Source organism: Caloenas nicobarica, chromosome 15, assembly GCF_036013445.1.
Source record: "Caloenas nicobarica isolate bCalNic1 chromosome 15, bCalNic1.hap1, whole genome shotgun sequence".
Classification (NCBI taxonomy): Eukaryota; Metazoa; Chordata; class Aves; order Columbiformes; family Columbidae; genus Caloenas; species Caloenas nicobarica.
Genome location: NC_088259.1, coordinates 8873365 through 8887166, shown reverse-complemented (window position 1 = coordinate 8887166; position 13802 = coordinate 8873365). Strand labels below are relative to the sequence as shown.

At 51.6% G+C, this 13802-nt stretch overlaps 1 protein-coding gene across 2 annotated transcripts in view; it reads left to right on the top strand.

Annotated features, from left to right (window-relative positions):
• The first annotated feature begins 159 nt into the window (after nucleotides 1-159).
• The window catches only part of TM9SF4 (transmembrane 9 superfamily member 4), a 20910-nt gene continuing 7267 nt past the window's right edge, over nucleotides 160-13802 (top strand). For both annotated transcript variants that reach the window (XR_010607062.1, XM_065646000.1), the window contains exons 1-17: nucleotides 160-249; nucleotides 4557-4670; nucleotides 6205-6304; nucleotides 6707-6875; nucleotides 6956-7085; nucleotides 8076-8199; nucleotides 9003-9121; nucleotides 9254-9365; nucleotides 9829-9899; nucleotides 10332-10464; nucleotides 11006-11087; nucleotides 11178-11253; nucleotides 11605-11688; nucleotides 11894-12069; nucleotides 12381-12444; nucleotides 12855-12974; nucleotides 13513-13602. Coding sequence is in view for 1 of the 2 variants with exons in the window: in XM_065646000.1 (XP_065502072.1) it covers nucleotides 160-249; nucleotides 4557-4670; nucleotides 6205-6304; nucleotides 6707-6875; nucleotides 6956-7085; nucleotides 8076-8199; nucleotides 9003-9121; nucleotides 9254-9365; nucleotides 9829-9899; nucleotides 10332-10464; nucleotides 11006-11087; nucleotides 11178-11253; nucleotides 11605-11688; nucleotides 11894-12069; nucleotides 12381-12444; nucleotides 12855-12974; nucleotides 13513-13602 (1854 nt within the window). In the remaining variant the exon portion in view is untranslated. The remainder of the gene's footprint in view (nucleotides 250-4556; nucleotides 4671-6204; nucleotides 6305-6706; nucleotides 6876-6955; nucleotides 7086-8075; nucleotides 8200-9002; nucleotides 9122-9253; nucleotides 9366-9828; nucleotides 9900-10331; nucleotides 10465-11005; nucleotides 11088-11177; nucleotides 11254-11604; nucleotides 11689-11893; nucleotides 12070-12380; nucleotides 12445-12854; nucleotides 12975-13512; nucleotides 13603-13802) is intronic.

Sequence of the window (13802 nt, the reverse complement as noted above, 5' to 3'; positions counted from 1 at the left end):
GCCCCGCGGGGCCGGAGACACGCTGGGGACCGGAGAGGCGGCCCCGCCCCACTCGGCAGCAGGGCTGAGCTGAGCTGGGCTCGGCCCGGCCTCGGCGCCGCCTGCGCCGGCAGCGCGGAGCTCCGCCGTCGGGCCCGGCCCGCCGGGGCCGCTGTCGCCATGGCGATAAGCCCCGCAGCCAACCGCGCGCCGCTTCCGCTGACGTCCGCCGCGACACGTGGATCCAAGATGGCGGCGTCGGCGGCGATGGTGAGTGCGGCGGCCCGGGGGGGCCCGGCCCGGCCCCGCAGCGGCCCCGCGTCCTGCCCGACTCCTCCTCGGCCCGGCCTGGCCGGCGCGGGCGGGCGGCGCGGCCCACGGTCGGCACTGGCGCGGGACGCCGTGAGGGGGCTCCGGATCGGGCCTGCCCCGCGCTTCGGGTCGGGCTTGCCCCGCCGGCCCCCGCGCCCCTCTTGCCCGGTCCCCGCGGGCTGCGCCGACTCCCGGTCGGGTGAAGGCTCCCGGCTTCCGCCTGGGGCTGTGAACCCATCCCGCGTGTCCCCGGCGTGTCCCCGCGGCCTGGGCGCTGCCGGCGGGCGGGGCGGGGCAGCGCTCGGGCCGCTGCTCGGTGCCCGCGGGCCTGGCAGAGCGAACGGGCCGGCCCGGCCCCGCCAGCACCAGCGGCTCCGTTTGCCCGGTTCCCGGCGGTGCCCGGGCAGGGGGGGCGCGGGGCTGGGGGCTCTGCTGGAGACACGGCCGCAGCCTGAGCGGGGGCTCCAGGCGCTCCCGGTGTGAGCAGCACCGGCCGCTTTCCCTTCCCTGTTCCCGTTCCTTGTCCGTCCCCTCCCCGTGCCGTTCTCTCGAAGGGAAGCGTTGGCCTGAGCCAGGTGCTGATGCCAAGTAAAGAGCCTGTTGCGTTTCATGTGGTTTTCACAAGTGTTTGGTAGCGGTTATGAGCTCAGGACACTCACAGTCACCTCCCCACGTCTTGGCATCTCTGTTATTATCAAGTAGTTCCCCGAGTCCTTGGAGAGCTGAAGATGTTTCTGGTGGGAGTTTGCGAAGGTCGATGAGCATCGAGGCCACCTCACAGAGGAGGAAATGAGCTGCTGAGACACTAATTATCCACTTGAAGTCCTGTAGTAGAAAAATGGATTTTCCTCTTTGCTTTCACAGGAAGATACTTATTTGATAATGTGTTGTAAGAACAGCTGCATGAATAAATGACGTGTGCTGATACAAAGGTCACTGTTGGCCGGGGCGGGGGATGAGGTGAGTTGTGTGGCATAAAGATTGGCAGAAGCTGGAAGGGAGATTGGAGAGTGGAGGTTTTAATTTATTTTGCTTTAAAGCATCTTCATACTCTGCTGGCTGTCTCCGGAGCAGGGAGAGTCTGAGCTGCTTTGAGAGCTGAAGATGGTCCTGCTGGCGATTTCCCTGTAGCTTTCTCTGTTTGGAAAGGCACAGGAGCTGCTGACAGCCAGCCCACTGGCAGGAGAGCTCCCTGGAGTCAACGGGAATGCAGCACTTGTCTCCTTTGGAAAAGCAGTGGAGACTCCTCGGGGTGCAAGGCTGAGTTGGGCAGAGCTGCAATAAAGATGAGTTTGTCTAAACAGTTGTCGAGAGCATCTAATGAGGCAGCCCCCAAAAAGGGAGCGAGTGTCGGGCTGGCAGATCGAAGGGGGTGAGGAGCAGGTGCTATTAGCACCGAACATGTCCTATTAACGTGCTGGAGAGCAGAGTAAACGTTACATGGGAGAGAGAGCTTCAGTTTGCCCTGCTATGTGTGGATGTTTTTTCCTCCCTTGAAATCCTGGGTTATGTCTTTCCTCCCTGTCACCACATTAAAAAGTTTTGGTAGGTGGAACAGGACATCAGGGCTATGTGAATCTGGCTGGACAAATACCTCTACAGGGGTTGTGCTTTCCCTGTGTTTCTTTGAAAGTTAAACACTCTCAGTTGTGGTTGTTCGACATCCCTCTTGCCCTTTTCTGCGTCTCATTCATATGATATCCATCGTTGGTGCTTCCTACTTCCTTTTCCTCCCTTTGAGCAAATACTACATTGTATTCTTAAGTTTGTATGTGGATGATGAAACTGTAAGACCTAAGCCAGTCCTAAACCAGCCTGGATACAGTACCAGCAGAATGCTTGAAATTGCTGCTGCTCAAAGGTTTCTCCATGTTGTCAGTCTGTAGAAAACCCTTGGCAGGAACCCGGGCAAGGATGTGCCGTGACATTTGATTTTTTTTTTTTTTTTTTGAGAGGAAGAGTTGTGCTTTCCTTCATCAGGCGTTTTGCACGATAGATCACTTGGGCGTGCGTGGTGCTTCTCACCGGGCACTGGGATGTGGGGACAGGGGCAGGAGGGGCTGGTTGTGCTCCTGCAGTTACCGCTCTCATTGAGGTCACGTTCTCCTAAGAAAGGGTCTCTTGCAAGTGTGTGTCTGCATGTAGTAAAATAATAAGGCTTAGTCAATCTGAGTTACTTTGTCTGCATGCAGCTGAGTTTTTCTCGATCTGGAGCTGTGCATGTTTGTTGTGTGACTTGTTGCTTCGTTGGATGGTTTCCTGTCACCTCAGATTCAAGATTGTCATCTGAGAGATTTTTTTCTTTTTGTGCATGTGTTTTGAAATGTAAATAATTGGTAAAGGCGAGGAAGGCGATGTCTCCTGCCTGCTGAGGTCTGTGCCTCGCCAGGGCTCCATCCTGCGAGATCTGACCTTGCACGGGAGATAATGGAGCTCACAGGCGTCTCCCGGATGAGGTGGTTGCCTGGCCAGATGTTGTGCATGTGTCTGTGGTGTCCCTGCTAAGCTGCTGCTTCATTTGGGGAAGACGAGGCACATTTGTCAATGTGGAAGCAAAGATCCTGACAGGAGAGGCTGTTGGCTTCAGCTGGGTTAGGAACCCGCACAGGGCATTTCCTCCAAATTTCACTTCCAGAGCTCCCCATCTGTTGCATAGCAGTGGTCCCAGTTCTTGGTACCAAATGTTTTTTTCTTGGCAAGGTTTTCCACAGTTCCCCTCTTGTCTGTTCTGTTGCCTGGTGCTACCTGAGTCATCGTCATCTGTATGCAAAGAGCCCGATTTCTGCCAAAGGTGTCATCAAAAATTTCATCTTCAACACGCTTGCAAGTCTCCTGAGCACCTTCCAAAGTTCTGTCCTAATCTCATCATCTTGCAAGCTCTTTGGTGCAAGGATTTCACTGGTGGTCTTTGGTTTTTATTAAGTAACATTGTGCTGTGTGTGTCTGGTACTTCAGTGACAAACGAAGCGAGGTAATTGCTGCAGGTCACTGGGTGCTGTGGAGCGTGATGCAGAAGAGTATTTTCCTTCCAGTGTCTCTCCTGCCCAGGACACCCTTTCCTGCCCAGCTGGAGAGTCACAGGCGCTCTTACGAGATCAGAGAAGGCAGAATTTAGTGAAGCACCGAAAACAAACCCCACATTGTTTCAAGGTAGATCGATATTGAAGTCCAGGCTGTTTTAAAAAGATTGCTTCCTAGCTGCTTTCCAGGTGAGGCTTTTTGCCTCTAACGGCATTAAGTTGTACTTAGATTAGATCTGAAAATCTTCCTTGTAAGCAAAAAAGTTAGTTTAGTATTAATGCATTTTATATAGGTTCCCAGCATTTGCATGTTAAATACATCTTAGGTTTAAAAAACCCCGATATTTATGACTTTCTTTCTCTGTCCTGCTCCGTGCCGGTAGTTCTGGGTGCTGTATTGACCCTCGCTGGTGTTTGGGCCAAACGTCCCTTGGCAGCCCCAGAACAAGCCAAGGAGGGTGATGAAGAGGAAGGGGCTGTGGGGGCAAGAAACCCAGGGAGGGACACGCACCCAGTAAGGAGCTGGGGAGACTGGGCTGAAGCTGGTAATGCAATGAGATCATACCAGAGGTGATGTTCTCATCCAGCCAGGATACTGCTGTCTAATGCTCTTTAAAGCTCATTTTTCATTTCACAGCCTTCCTGCTCGTGCTGGAGCCGGGCTGGGCTCCCCAGGTGGCTATTTGGCCAGGTTGCTGGGCGGTGTTGTGGCCCGGACGGGCAAGGAAAGAAGAGTGGAATAGGAGGGTCGGTGACGTGACTATCCCTGTGGGCGCAGTGAGGGTTAGTTTGGTGTCCGTCACCCTACACCAACTGCAGGTAGCGGTGCGTGAGCATTGCCTGTGAGCAGCCGCAGGGTCACCCCAATGCGCAGAGCTGACAGAAATCCAGCCCTGGTCACATCCCTCTCCTCTGGTGACCCGCAGAGTTGTCTGACACAGGTGGTGGATGGGTGGGAGGAGAAAGTTCAGATGACAGCCTGCCAGCTGAAACGTGTTACAGATGAAGTGGATTTGTCTTGTGGTTGAGCAAAGCTGAGGTTTTCCTGATAGAAGAGACACAGAGAGTGGAAAATGACTTGGTGAGAGTCACAAAACACAGTTAAGAAGAGCTTTTCTGAATGTAGTCTGTCTTTAATCGCCTGATGCACAGCCTTTCCAATGTCTGGGATGAACACTTGCCGTTTAGTTGCCCATCTCTAATGTTGTTTCTGTTTTATTTTAATATTTTCTCTCCTTTTTGCAGGAAAGGCTGAAGTATGTGCTGGTCTTGCTGTTGTTGCTGCATGGTGCAGGCTCGTTCTACGTACCCGGTGTGGCTCCAATCAACTTCCACCACAATGATCCTGTAGAAATAAAGGTGGGATGAACTTAGATAGAGCTGTTAGTCTGTTTGGTTTGGGTTTTCTTGTGTTTTGCTTTATTCCTTCTTTATATCATAGCAGCCAAGTGGGACTAGAAAGTAAAATTTGGGATTCCTGTTACTAAAATGTTAGGTCAGATATTTTCTTTTTCACAACGTTGGTGTAGGTTATTGGGGATGAGCAGCCCTGTCTTCATCTTACCCTATGCTTCCCAACGTGATTCTCTTGCTTCTGTTATCTTCTTCCAAATTCCTTCAGCCGTCGCACCAAAGGCCTCAAGATGTTTTTCTGTCTGGGAAAAGAGCCTCTTTCTCACTGCAGCTTTGAAGTTTAATCGGAGATAAGCGCTTATAGCGGATGGGCCTTTAGGTGCTGGTTGAATGGTAGAACAAAGAAGCGGTTTGGATCAGACCTTTTCAGTTTTCCCTTCTGCTCAGTTTGCTGTGTTATGTCTTCAAGTGAAATCCGCTATAAGCCCTTTCCATGTGTGGCATTTGTCCTCGAGCGTTGCGGGTCCTGCGGTGCTCAGAGCTGTTTCTGTGCGGTAGTGAATGATGGAACAGTCTCACCCGTGCAGGAGGAGGCCAGGCTTTGTTTCCAGACATCAGCAATTTATAGCCCATTTCATTTATTTTTCTGAAGCTGTGGCCTCTGTCTCAGCAAAATCCAGCCCCCTTGGGGCTGCCAAGCCTTGCTGCTCCCACAAAGCACAAACCGAGTGCTCTCTGGCCACGGGCTGCCAGACCTAGGTTATTTTTAAGCAAATGAGACTCGCCTGTGGCTACAGCCAGCTTCCCAGCACAGGGTATTGGAGTAGCTGTTCCCAAAGGGATTTCAGGAGCCAAATACTTCCTCCAGTGATAAGGCAAGTCAGCTGTTTGCCAGTGCTCTTCCAATAAATGAGCTTGGCTGCCTTACAGAATGCTCCTGTTTTTCAAAGCCACTGCAGCTCTGGCTGTGGTGATATGTCTCTTTGCTTCCCTTGTGCCATGTGATTTGTGGGAACTCTCCAGAAATGTTTGGGGTTTGTCACCGCCCATTGTCCTCCCAATCTGATGGCTCTCTGGCTCACAGAGATAAAAATTGCTCAATTCTTCATATCACTGGAGGCCAGACCTCCAGGTCCGGTGGGGCATGAAGTTTTTTTTTGAGGAAACAACTGCATTCTTTTATGAAACGTGACACCTGAATCTCTTTTGGGCTCTTTGTTATTTCTTAGAACTTCACTGAGTCATACATTTGTGAAACCAATCCACCACACTTCTTTCTTCAAGCATTTCTCTGTGGATGAATTGCTACTAAATCATAGTGTAGAGAATGTACAACTGGGAATTGTGCAAAAGGAAAGAAAGCTGGAGCTCTCCCAGAAACATCTGTCACCTTTTTTCACAGCCTCTGAAAGTGAACTTTATGGAAACAAAAGCGACTTTAAGGGAGATGTCTTGAAGTAAGCGTCAGCTTCTGGCTGATGCTGAGAGGGAGAAATTACTGAGTTCTTTCCTGGGGATAATCCTTCTATTCTTCCTCCAGGCTGTGAAGCTCACCAGCTCACGGACGCAGCTGCCGTATGAGTACTACTCGCTACCCTTCTGCCAGCCCACCAAGATCACATACAAGGCTGAGAATCTCGGTACGTATCTGCCGAGCAGCGCGTTCCCTGGCAGTGGGTGGCTGCCACTGAGCTGCGCAAGGGTGTGTTTACAGGAGTAGAAGCAAATGCAGATGTCATCTCTAATAAAGTGTGAGCGGAGAACCTGCTTCCTCTCGTTTGTTCTGTGCTGGCTGTTTGCCAATTGGAATGTCCAGACACTGGAAAGGGGAAATGCCTTTCCTGAAGGAGGGCATGTAACCTGCTTCAGAAACAGTGCTCAATACCTCCAGTAAAATAGCTGGACTGTCCCTCAGTCTCATCCTTGGTGACAAAGGAGACTTTGCTGTCGCTGTTCCTGCCATACAGAGCACTGCCCACCGGCAGCAGGGTCAGTGCCGAGGCTGGCAGTCTCTCACCCCGCCCTTATCTTGTGTTTTCCAGGTGAGGTTCTTCGGGGGGACAGAATTGTAAATACGCCTTTCCAGGTTTCCATGAACATGGAGAAGAAATGTGAAGTTCTGTGCAACCTTCCCAACAAGCCAGTCACGCTGACAGTGGAGCAGAGCAAACTGATTGCCGAGCGCATCCGGGAAGATTACTACGTCCATCTGTGAGTCATCTTGAGCGTGGGTTTGTGTCAGTGGGGATTCTGCGCTGTGGACACATTTGACCCGAAACCTGTGTTTTCAGCATTGCCGATAACCTCCCTGTGGCAACACGCCTGGAGTTTTATTCCAATCGTGAGGAAGAGGAGAAGAAGAAGGAGAAGGATGTGCAGTTCGAGCATGGCTACAGGCTTGGGTTTATGGACGGTAACAAGGTAGAGAATCCAGATGCTGTCTGAGGGGTGGGTGTCTGTCAGAGGCTGTTAGAGCTCTACCAGAGAGTGCCAGAACCAGGAATGCAACCAAAAAGCTTTTATAAGGAATGGAAGAAGGAGAGAGGTCTCTTGTTGGAGGAGGGGGTGTGTGCTGGCTGGTGGGTGCAGTAGCCAGGACCCAGCTTGGACTCGCTGTTGGACAAACTCCTGCAGTGGTTTCCCCTCAGCAGAACAAAAGCAATGTACCCCAAAGGCTGGTGAATCTTGGAGGGTCTTGGAGCATCTTGTGCTAAAAAAAAAAAGGAGAAAAAAAAGTCAGGTGTTTATTGGAGAAAAAGCTGTTGAAGCTTACAAATGGAAACTTATCATGTGCATTCCTGCAGATGTTTTCCACAGTTGTTTGCCATAAGGTGGGCTGTTTGACTTAGCAGATGTGTCTGTTTGTCATACTCAAGCATTCAGCTGCAGACGCAGCTCTGATCACTTGAGCCCAATTCCTTAGGGGTGAAGGAACCTGCTGGGGTTGCTGGACTTTGTTCATGTAATGGGGCATGTAGGAGCCTTTTCAAAGCGCAAGCTTAGAGCAGAGCCTGGGTCATGTCTGTCTATCTGGCAGAAGCAGCAGGCAGGAAACTTGGGCTTGTAGCTACTCAAGTCTTTCCAACCTAAATTGGGTGATTCTACTGCCATGGAATGCATGGTTGAGATGTGAAATATAATGTTATTTTTCAGGCCAGAAATAGACTGGAGCATTGTCCCTGATGCTCGGAGTGGTTGAGGTGTTGCCTTTTCAACATTTCTGTTCTCTTCTCTTGTTCTTTTAGTCCTGGGAAGTGCCTGCATGATCTCGCTCTGTAGCACAATCCACCTGGGGACAGTTGGAGTCTTTAGTTTTCTGCACTAAAGCTGCTTTCTGCAGTTGTTGTTTCTACACTTTGCCTGTTCCTCCCTTGGGGCACTAACTGTTTATTTAACGTCAATCTGTTTTAGTTCTACCTGCACAACCACCTCTCCTTCATCCTTTACTACCATAGAGAGGATGTGGAAGAGAACCAGGAGCCAACCTACAGAGTTGTGCGCTTTGAAGTGATTCCCCAAAGTATTAAACTAGAAGGTGAGAGACTCTTTGGGAGGGAGCAAGGGAGAAGAGTCTCTTGTGGGGCCAAGAGTTGAGCACCACTGATGTATCAGTGTGCCAGTTGTTCCTTCTGTTACGGTCTCGGAGCACAGAAATGGGGGATTTTAAATTATAAGAACAATAACCTGCTTTGTTATTAAGGAAGTACCAAAAATAGAGAGATATCCTTGAAATGCAATCCATGGAAAATTAATTCATATAAAAAGATTGGGGTTTGGGAGTTGGGTTTTCTTGCACTGTCATCTAGCATGCAGCGTGCTTGGCATCTTGCTCTTCTTGTGGCCCAAATCTGCCTCACTGGGACACCACGTGCTAGTCCAGAGACCCATAGAGTGTTTGGAACTGTTCTGGGGGGACTGAATGTTAAAAATAATGGGTAGGGGAAAACCACTCCTACCTCAGTGAGCACAACATGGAACCCGTGTCTGGAGGGGAAGCTGCTCCCAGTGTGTATCATCCCTTGCAAGTCTCTTGGGACAGCAGCACGCTCTGTCAGAGCATGCTCGTTTCTCAGCGTATCATGTGGAATAGAGGATTTGTTGATAAGCTTGATCCTTGGCTTCAGAGCCTCCGGCTTTTGTCCTTCTAATGAAGGAAAGCCTTATGTAGAACTTTCCTTAGAGTTTGTTAATGGTGCTTTGCTTCAGATCGGAAGAACAGCTTTGAAGTCATCGCAGCCCAGCGCCCAAACAGCACCTGGGGCCAGGATGATGCGTGGGAGCGGCGGTTCCTCCAGGGAAGGGCTGAAGGGCTGACCTCGCGTGTGTTTTCCCTTTCAGACTTGAAGGCTGACGAGAAGAGTATGTGCACCCTGCCTGAAGCCACGGGCTCTGCCCCTCAGGAAATAGATCCTTCTAAAGAGAACCAGCTACTCTTCACCTACTCTGTGCACTGGGAGGTGAGGGCACACTGGGAAGCTGCTGGGAGCTCCCCGCCCCAGCTGGCAGCTCCTGCTCCACGATCAGGCTCAGAGGGGGTGTGGAAGACACTGGGAATGTGCTGGTATGAGAAGGAACTTGTCTTCTTTCAGGAAAGTGACATTAAATGGGCTTCTCGCTGGGACACCTACCTGACCATGAGCGACGTGCAGATCCATTGGTTTTCGATCATTAACTCGGTCGTGGTCGTCTTCTTCCTTTCAGGTGAGTTTGTGTGGGGTGAGGACGGCTTCACCATTAATCTGCAGGGAACTGTCAGCCTCAGCTGCAGGTGGCAGAGGATTCAGAAGGGGCAGGAAATGAACATTAGCACAGAAAACCTCCCTGTTCAGGCAGGATGCCATGGGATCAGACTGTTACCCACTGCTGCTCTCTGACTGGGGTAGTTGGGAGAGTAAACTGTGGTTAACACGTCTCACGCGTCTGTATTTAAGGAAAAAACCCACAGGAAAGCCATGGTGCGGCATTTCTGCGAGAATCCTGCCTTTCCTGCTCCCTGAGATTTTGTTTCTGTCTTTGCTGGAGGTTTGGGGACGTGGCTCATGACTCGAGGGCTCCTCTCCTGGCCAGAGCTGTGTGTCGGTGGGAGCCGTGTCACTGCACGGTGTGAGAGCAGCGTGGCCATGCAGGAGCCTCTGAGCTGAGCTCAGCTTGTGCTTGTTTTCAGGTATTCTCAGCATGATCATTATCCGGACTCTCCGGAAGGACATTGCCAACTACAACAAGGAAGATGACATTGTAGGTGTTTGTTCTTGGGGCCAGGAGCGGAGGGTGGGAGGTTGTGCAGATGAGGAGGGATCTCGGCTGAAGACGTGGGTGTATCATCTCTTTCCTTGCCCCTGTTTTGCTTTGAGCCCTGAAGATGGGAGAGGCAGTTCTGTCACGTGCTGTCACGACACCTTTGGCTCTCTGTACGATGGCAGAACAGCGGCTCGGATGCCTTCAGAGCTCAGTAATCACTGCAGACAGTTCCATAAACGCATATCCTGGCACTGGCAGTTCAGGTCTGAACTGCTTTAAGCCCAAGAGGAACGAAGTTTAATTAGAGTGACATAATTCTGTAGAAGAACTGGATACAAGGAAATTAATGTCTTAGGCTGCCTGTGGTGGGACCTTCATTTCCACTTTCAGACCGTATTTAAATACCTGCTTTTCCTGTTGTTGCCACAGGAAGATACAATGGAGGAATCTGGTTGGAAACTTGTGCATGGAGATGTCTTCAGGCCTCCACAGTATCCTATGATCCTCAGCTCTCTCCTGGGTTCTGGAATTCAGCTCTTCTGTATGATCCTGATTGTCATCTGTAAGCGGCACATGTTGCAGAGGGTGTCTGTAACAAGAAGGGGAACGATGCTCAAGGGTGTTGGTAGCTCCTGTTGACTTCAACCCGTGCTCACCTTGGCCTGAGTGAGGTGGGATTCAGTCTGATTCCTGTTGCAGGGTTTATCAAGGTGATAGGCCTGTGCACAGCATTTCTGAGTTCCTAGACAGCATTTCCCAGCTGAAGGCACCTTTGGTATTTGTATTTCCTGTTACCGGGATATGAGCCCTGTGTGACAGTGGGCGGAGAGACTTGTGCACATGCGTGCCTTGCCTTCTGAGCTGCAGCTGCTGCAGCCTCTGGGGAAACTGAGGCTAAACCGTGGTCTGTAGCTGAGATCAAAGCTGTGGTGTCCTCTCTGGCCAGTGCTGGAAGCTGTGGGTGCTCTGAAGGAAGCGAGGTCTGTGCAGAAGGCAGGTTCCAGATGGCTGTGCTCTGCCTGTGGGACAGGCCCTGCTCTCCAGCTGCTGCCCAGCGCGCATCCCTCAGAGCCGCTGTTCTCTGTCCTTTTTTCCCTCCGCAGTTGTCGCTATGCTGGGGATGCTGTCGCCCTCCAGCCGGGGTGCGCTGATGACCACTGCCTGCTTCCTCTTCATGTTCATGGGGTAGGTGCTGCCCTGCAGCAGCGCTGTCCTGCCCACTCCCTCCTCAACAGCACAAGCTGATTGCCTTTGTCTTGGCTTGTTTCTCTCCAGGGTTTTTGGTGGATTCTTTGCTGGCCGCTTGTACCGGACTCTGAAAGGACATCGATGGAAGAAGGGAGCCTTTTGTGTGAGTCTTGCGGTGTCCTGCGCTGTGTGTCCAGGTTTGCGGGTGGCAAGACGTGTGGATATGCTCCACATGTATTTGTGGGTCGCTGGACACAGCCTGGCTGTATAGCAGAGATCTGGTGTGGATCGAGTCCTTGTAGCTTTATGTGAAAGGGCAAACGCCAGAGTATGTTGTACAGTAAAGCAAGAGGACTGTCTGCGATCCACCCCGCAGCCCGTCCACTGTGCAGCGGTGCTGTAACAAAAGCGATGGTTCCTCCATGTGGGCTTTGCCCCAGCCATGGACTCGTTAAGGAGAAACATCTGGCTGATGAGTTGCCTTTTTTCTCGTAACCTGCGCTTGCTCTTGCAGACAGCTACCCTGTATCCTGGTGTCGTCTTTGGGATCTGCTTTGTCCTGAACTGTTTCATCTGGGGGAAACACTCCTCCGGAGCGGTAGGTACCACCATCCTGGAGCCTGCTGGATGGGAAGGGGGTGACAGGGCTGTCAGGGACGTGCTTAGTGTCACAGTAAGTCTAGAAATGTGGGTGCCAGTGCAGGGGCTGACTGGGGAGCTGGTCCAGCCAGTGACCTCAGTGTCCATCCAGGGCAGATGACTGTGCCAGCAGCCTCAGTTTGTGACCCTTGGTGTGATTCCAGGTGCCTTTCCCTACCATGGTGGCCTTGCTCTGCATGTGGTTTGGGATCTCCCTGCCCTTGGTCTACCTGGGTTACTACTTTGGATTTCGCAAGCAGCCGTATGACAATCCCGTGCGGACAAATCAGATCCCCCGGCAGATCCCGGAGCAGAGGTGGTACATGAACAAATTTGTTGGGTGAGTGCTGAGTGTCCAGGAACTATGGTGAGTTAACCCTGGTCTCTGGACATTGACAGACAGGTCAATGACAGGTGTCTTTCCTTAAGTAATGCCATACCAGAGACAATCTCCATCATTTTGCTGGTGCTTATAGACGTGGTATGTGCTCAACAGTGGGGAGCAGCCATGCCATTTACTGTGTGAAGTTTATTCTAGTAACCTGGAGCTGTAGAGCTTTTGTTAAGGATGCTCTGTGTGGTTACAAGGGACTTCTAATGGTCAGACAAGTTATATTGTGCTGCTTATGATATTTCTTTCTCGCTCTATAGGATTCTCATGGCTGGTATTCTGCCTTTTGGAGCGATGTTCATTGAATTGTTCTTCATTTTCAGTGTAAGCGTTTAACCCACTTCACTTCTGAATAGGATTCCTCATATGCCAAAGCTTTGGAAAGGGAGAGGCCTCTGCGGGAGCAGCCTCGTGCCCCTGTCCCTGCGGAGGGGCCGGCAGGGTCCCCTGTCCCTGCGGAGGGGCTGGCAGGGTCCCTCAAGCCCTGGGGTGTTTCCAGAGGGTGCTGGGCTGGGGTCTTCTCAGCCTGTCCCTTGCTGCACACACCTGGAGATGTCTGAGGGACACTCCTCAGTCTTGGGAAGGATGGTGGGAAAGAGAAAAGCTTTACTGTAATGTTCTGTTGAGGAGGGGGCCCCTCATTTTTCTTTGGGTTGGCTGCTAGGAGTTAGTCTTCCATTTGCTGATTGATCACAGTAGCATCGAAACAAATTTATGCCGTGTCTTTGTTTCAGGCAATCTGGGAGAACCAGTTCTATTACCTTTTCGGTTTTCTCTTCTTGGTGTTTATAATCCTGGTGGTATCGTGCTCCCAAATCAGCATTGTCATGGTGTACTTCCAGCTCTGCGCTGAGGTGAGATTTCCACGTGTGTCAGTTCAGTAGCTGAGGGTGCACACTTGCCCCTGGAGCAGCACAGCTCACATTGCTGCTGCTCGGCAGAAATCCAGCATGGCCCAGCTGCACCAGTGATCACTCCTGACCACCCCTTGACTTCATGCAGAATTGCAGCTACTTGATTATTTGCTAGGCTGGGAACTGTGGTTTTGTACCAGAAACTCTGTTGGGAGCAGAGCATTTTGAGCTGATGCCTCTTCCCAAAGAAACTATTTCATTCCATCCACGCACAAAACGAAACGCAGAGCCAGAGGCTGAGCCGTGTTCTTCGGTAGCGGGTGCTCTGATAACCACCTGGCTTTGCCTCAGTGTCACCTTTTCATCCTCTTTGGTTGGAAATGCCTCTGTGACAAAAGAGCTGCCCAGCCCCAAACTGTGGTTTTCCTTAGAAAGAAAATGGGTGGTGTTCACCCTGCCCCAGCCAGTTCACAGCTCCCGGAGACAGCGAGGCAGGAAAAGGAAGTCCTGGGATAACGCTGAGGCTTTTTCCTGTCAGGATTACCGCTGGTGGTGGAGAACCTTCCTGGTGTCTGGAGGATCTGCCTTCTACGTGCTCATCTACGCCATCTTCTACTTTGTGAACAAGGTATTGTTATTCCTTCTGTATGGAAGTGCTGCCTTTCCAGAGGAGACTGTTGGATTTGGGAAGGGAAATGGTGGGACCCACCTGCTCCCTTCTGTCCCCGTGTCACCCGGGAGGGAAGGGTGTGGGTGCCCGAGGCCCCATGGGCATTACCGCTGCCGAGTGGTGCTCCCTGACCGCCCTCCAAGGGGATCTCTCTTCAG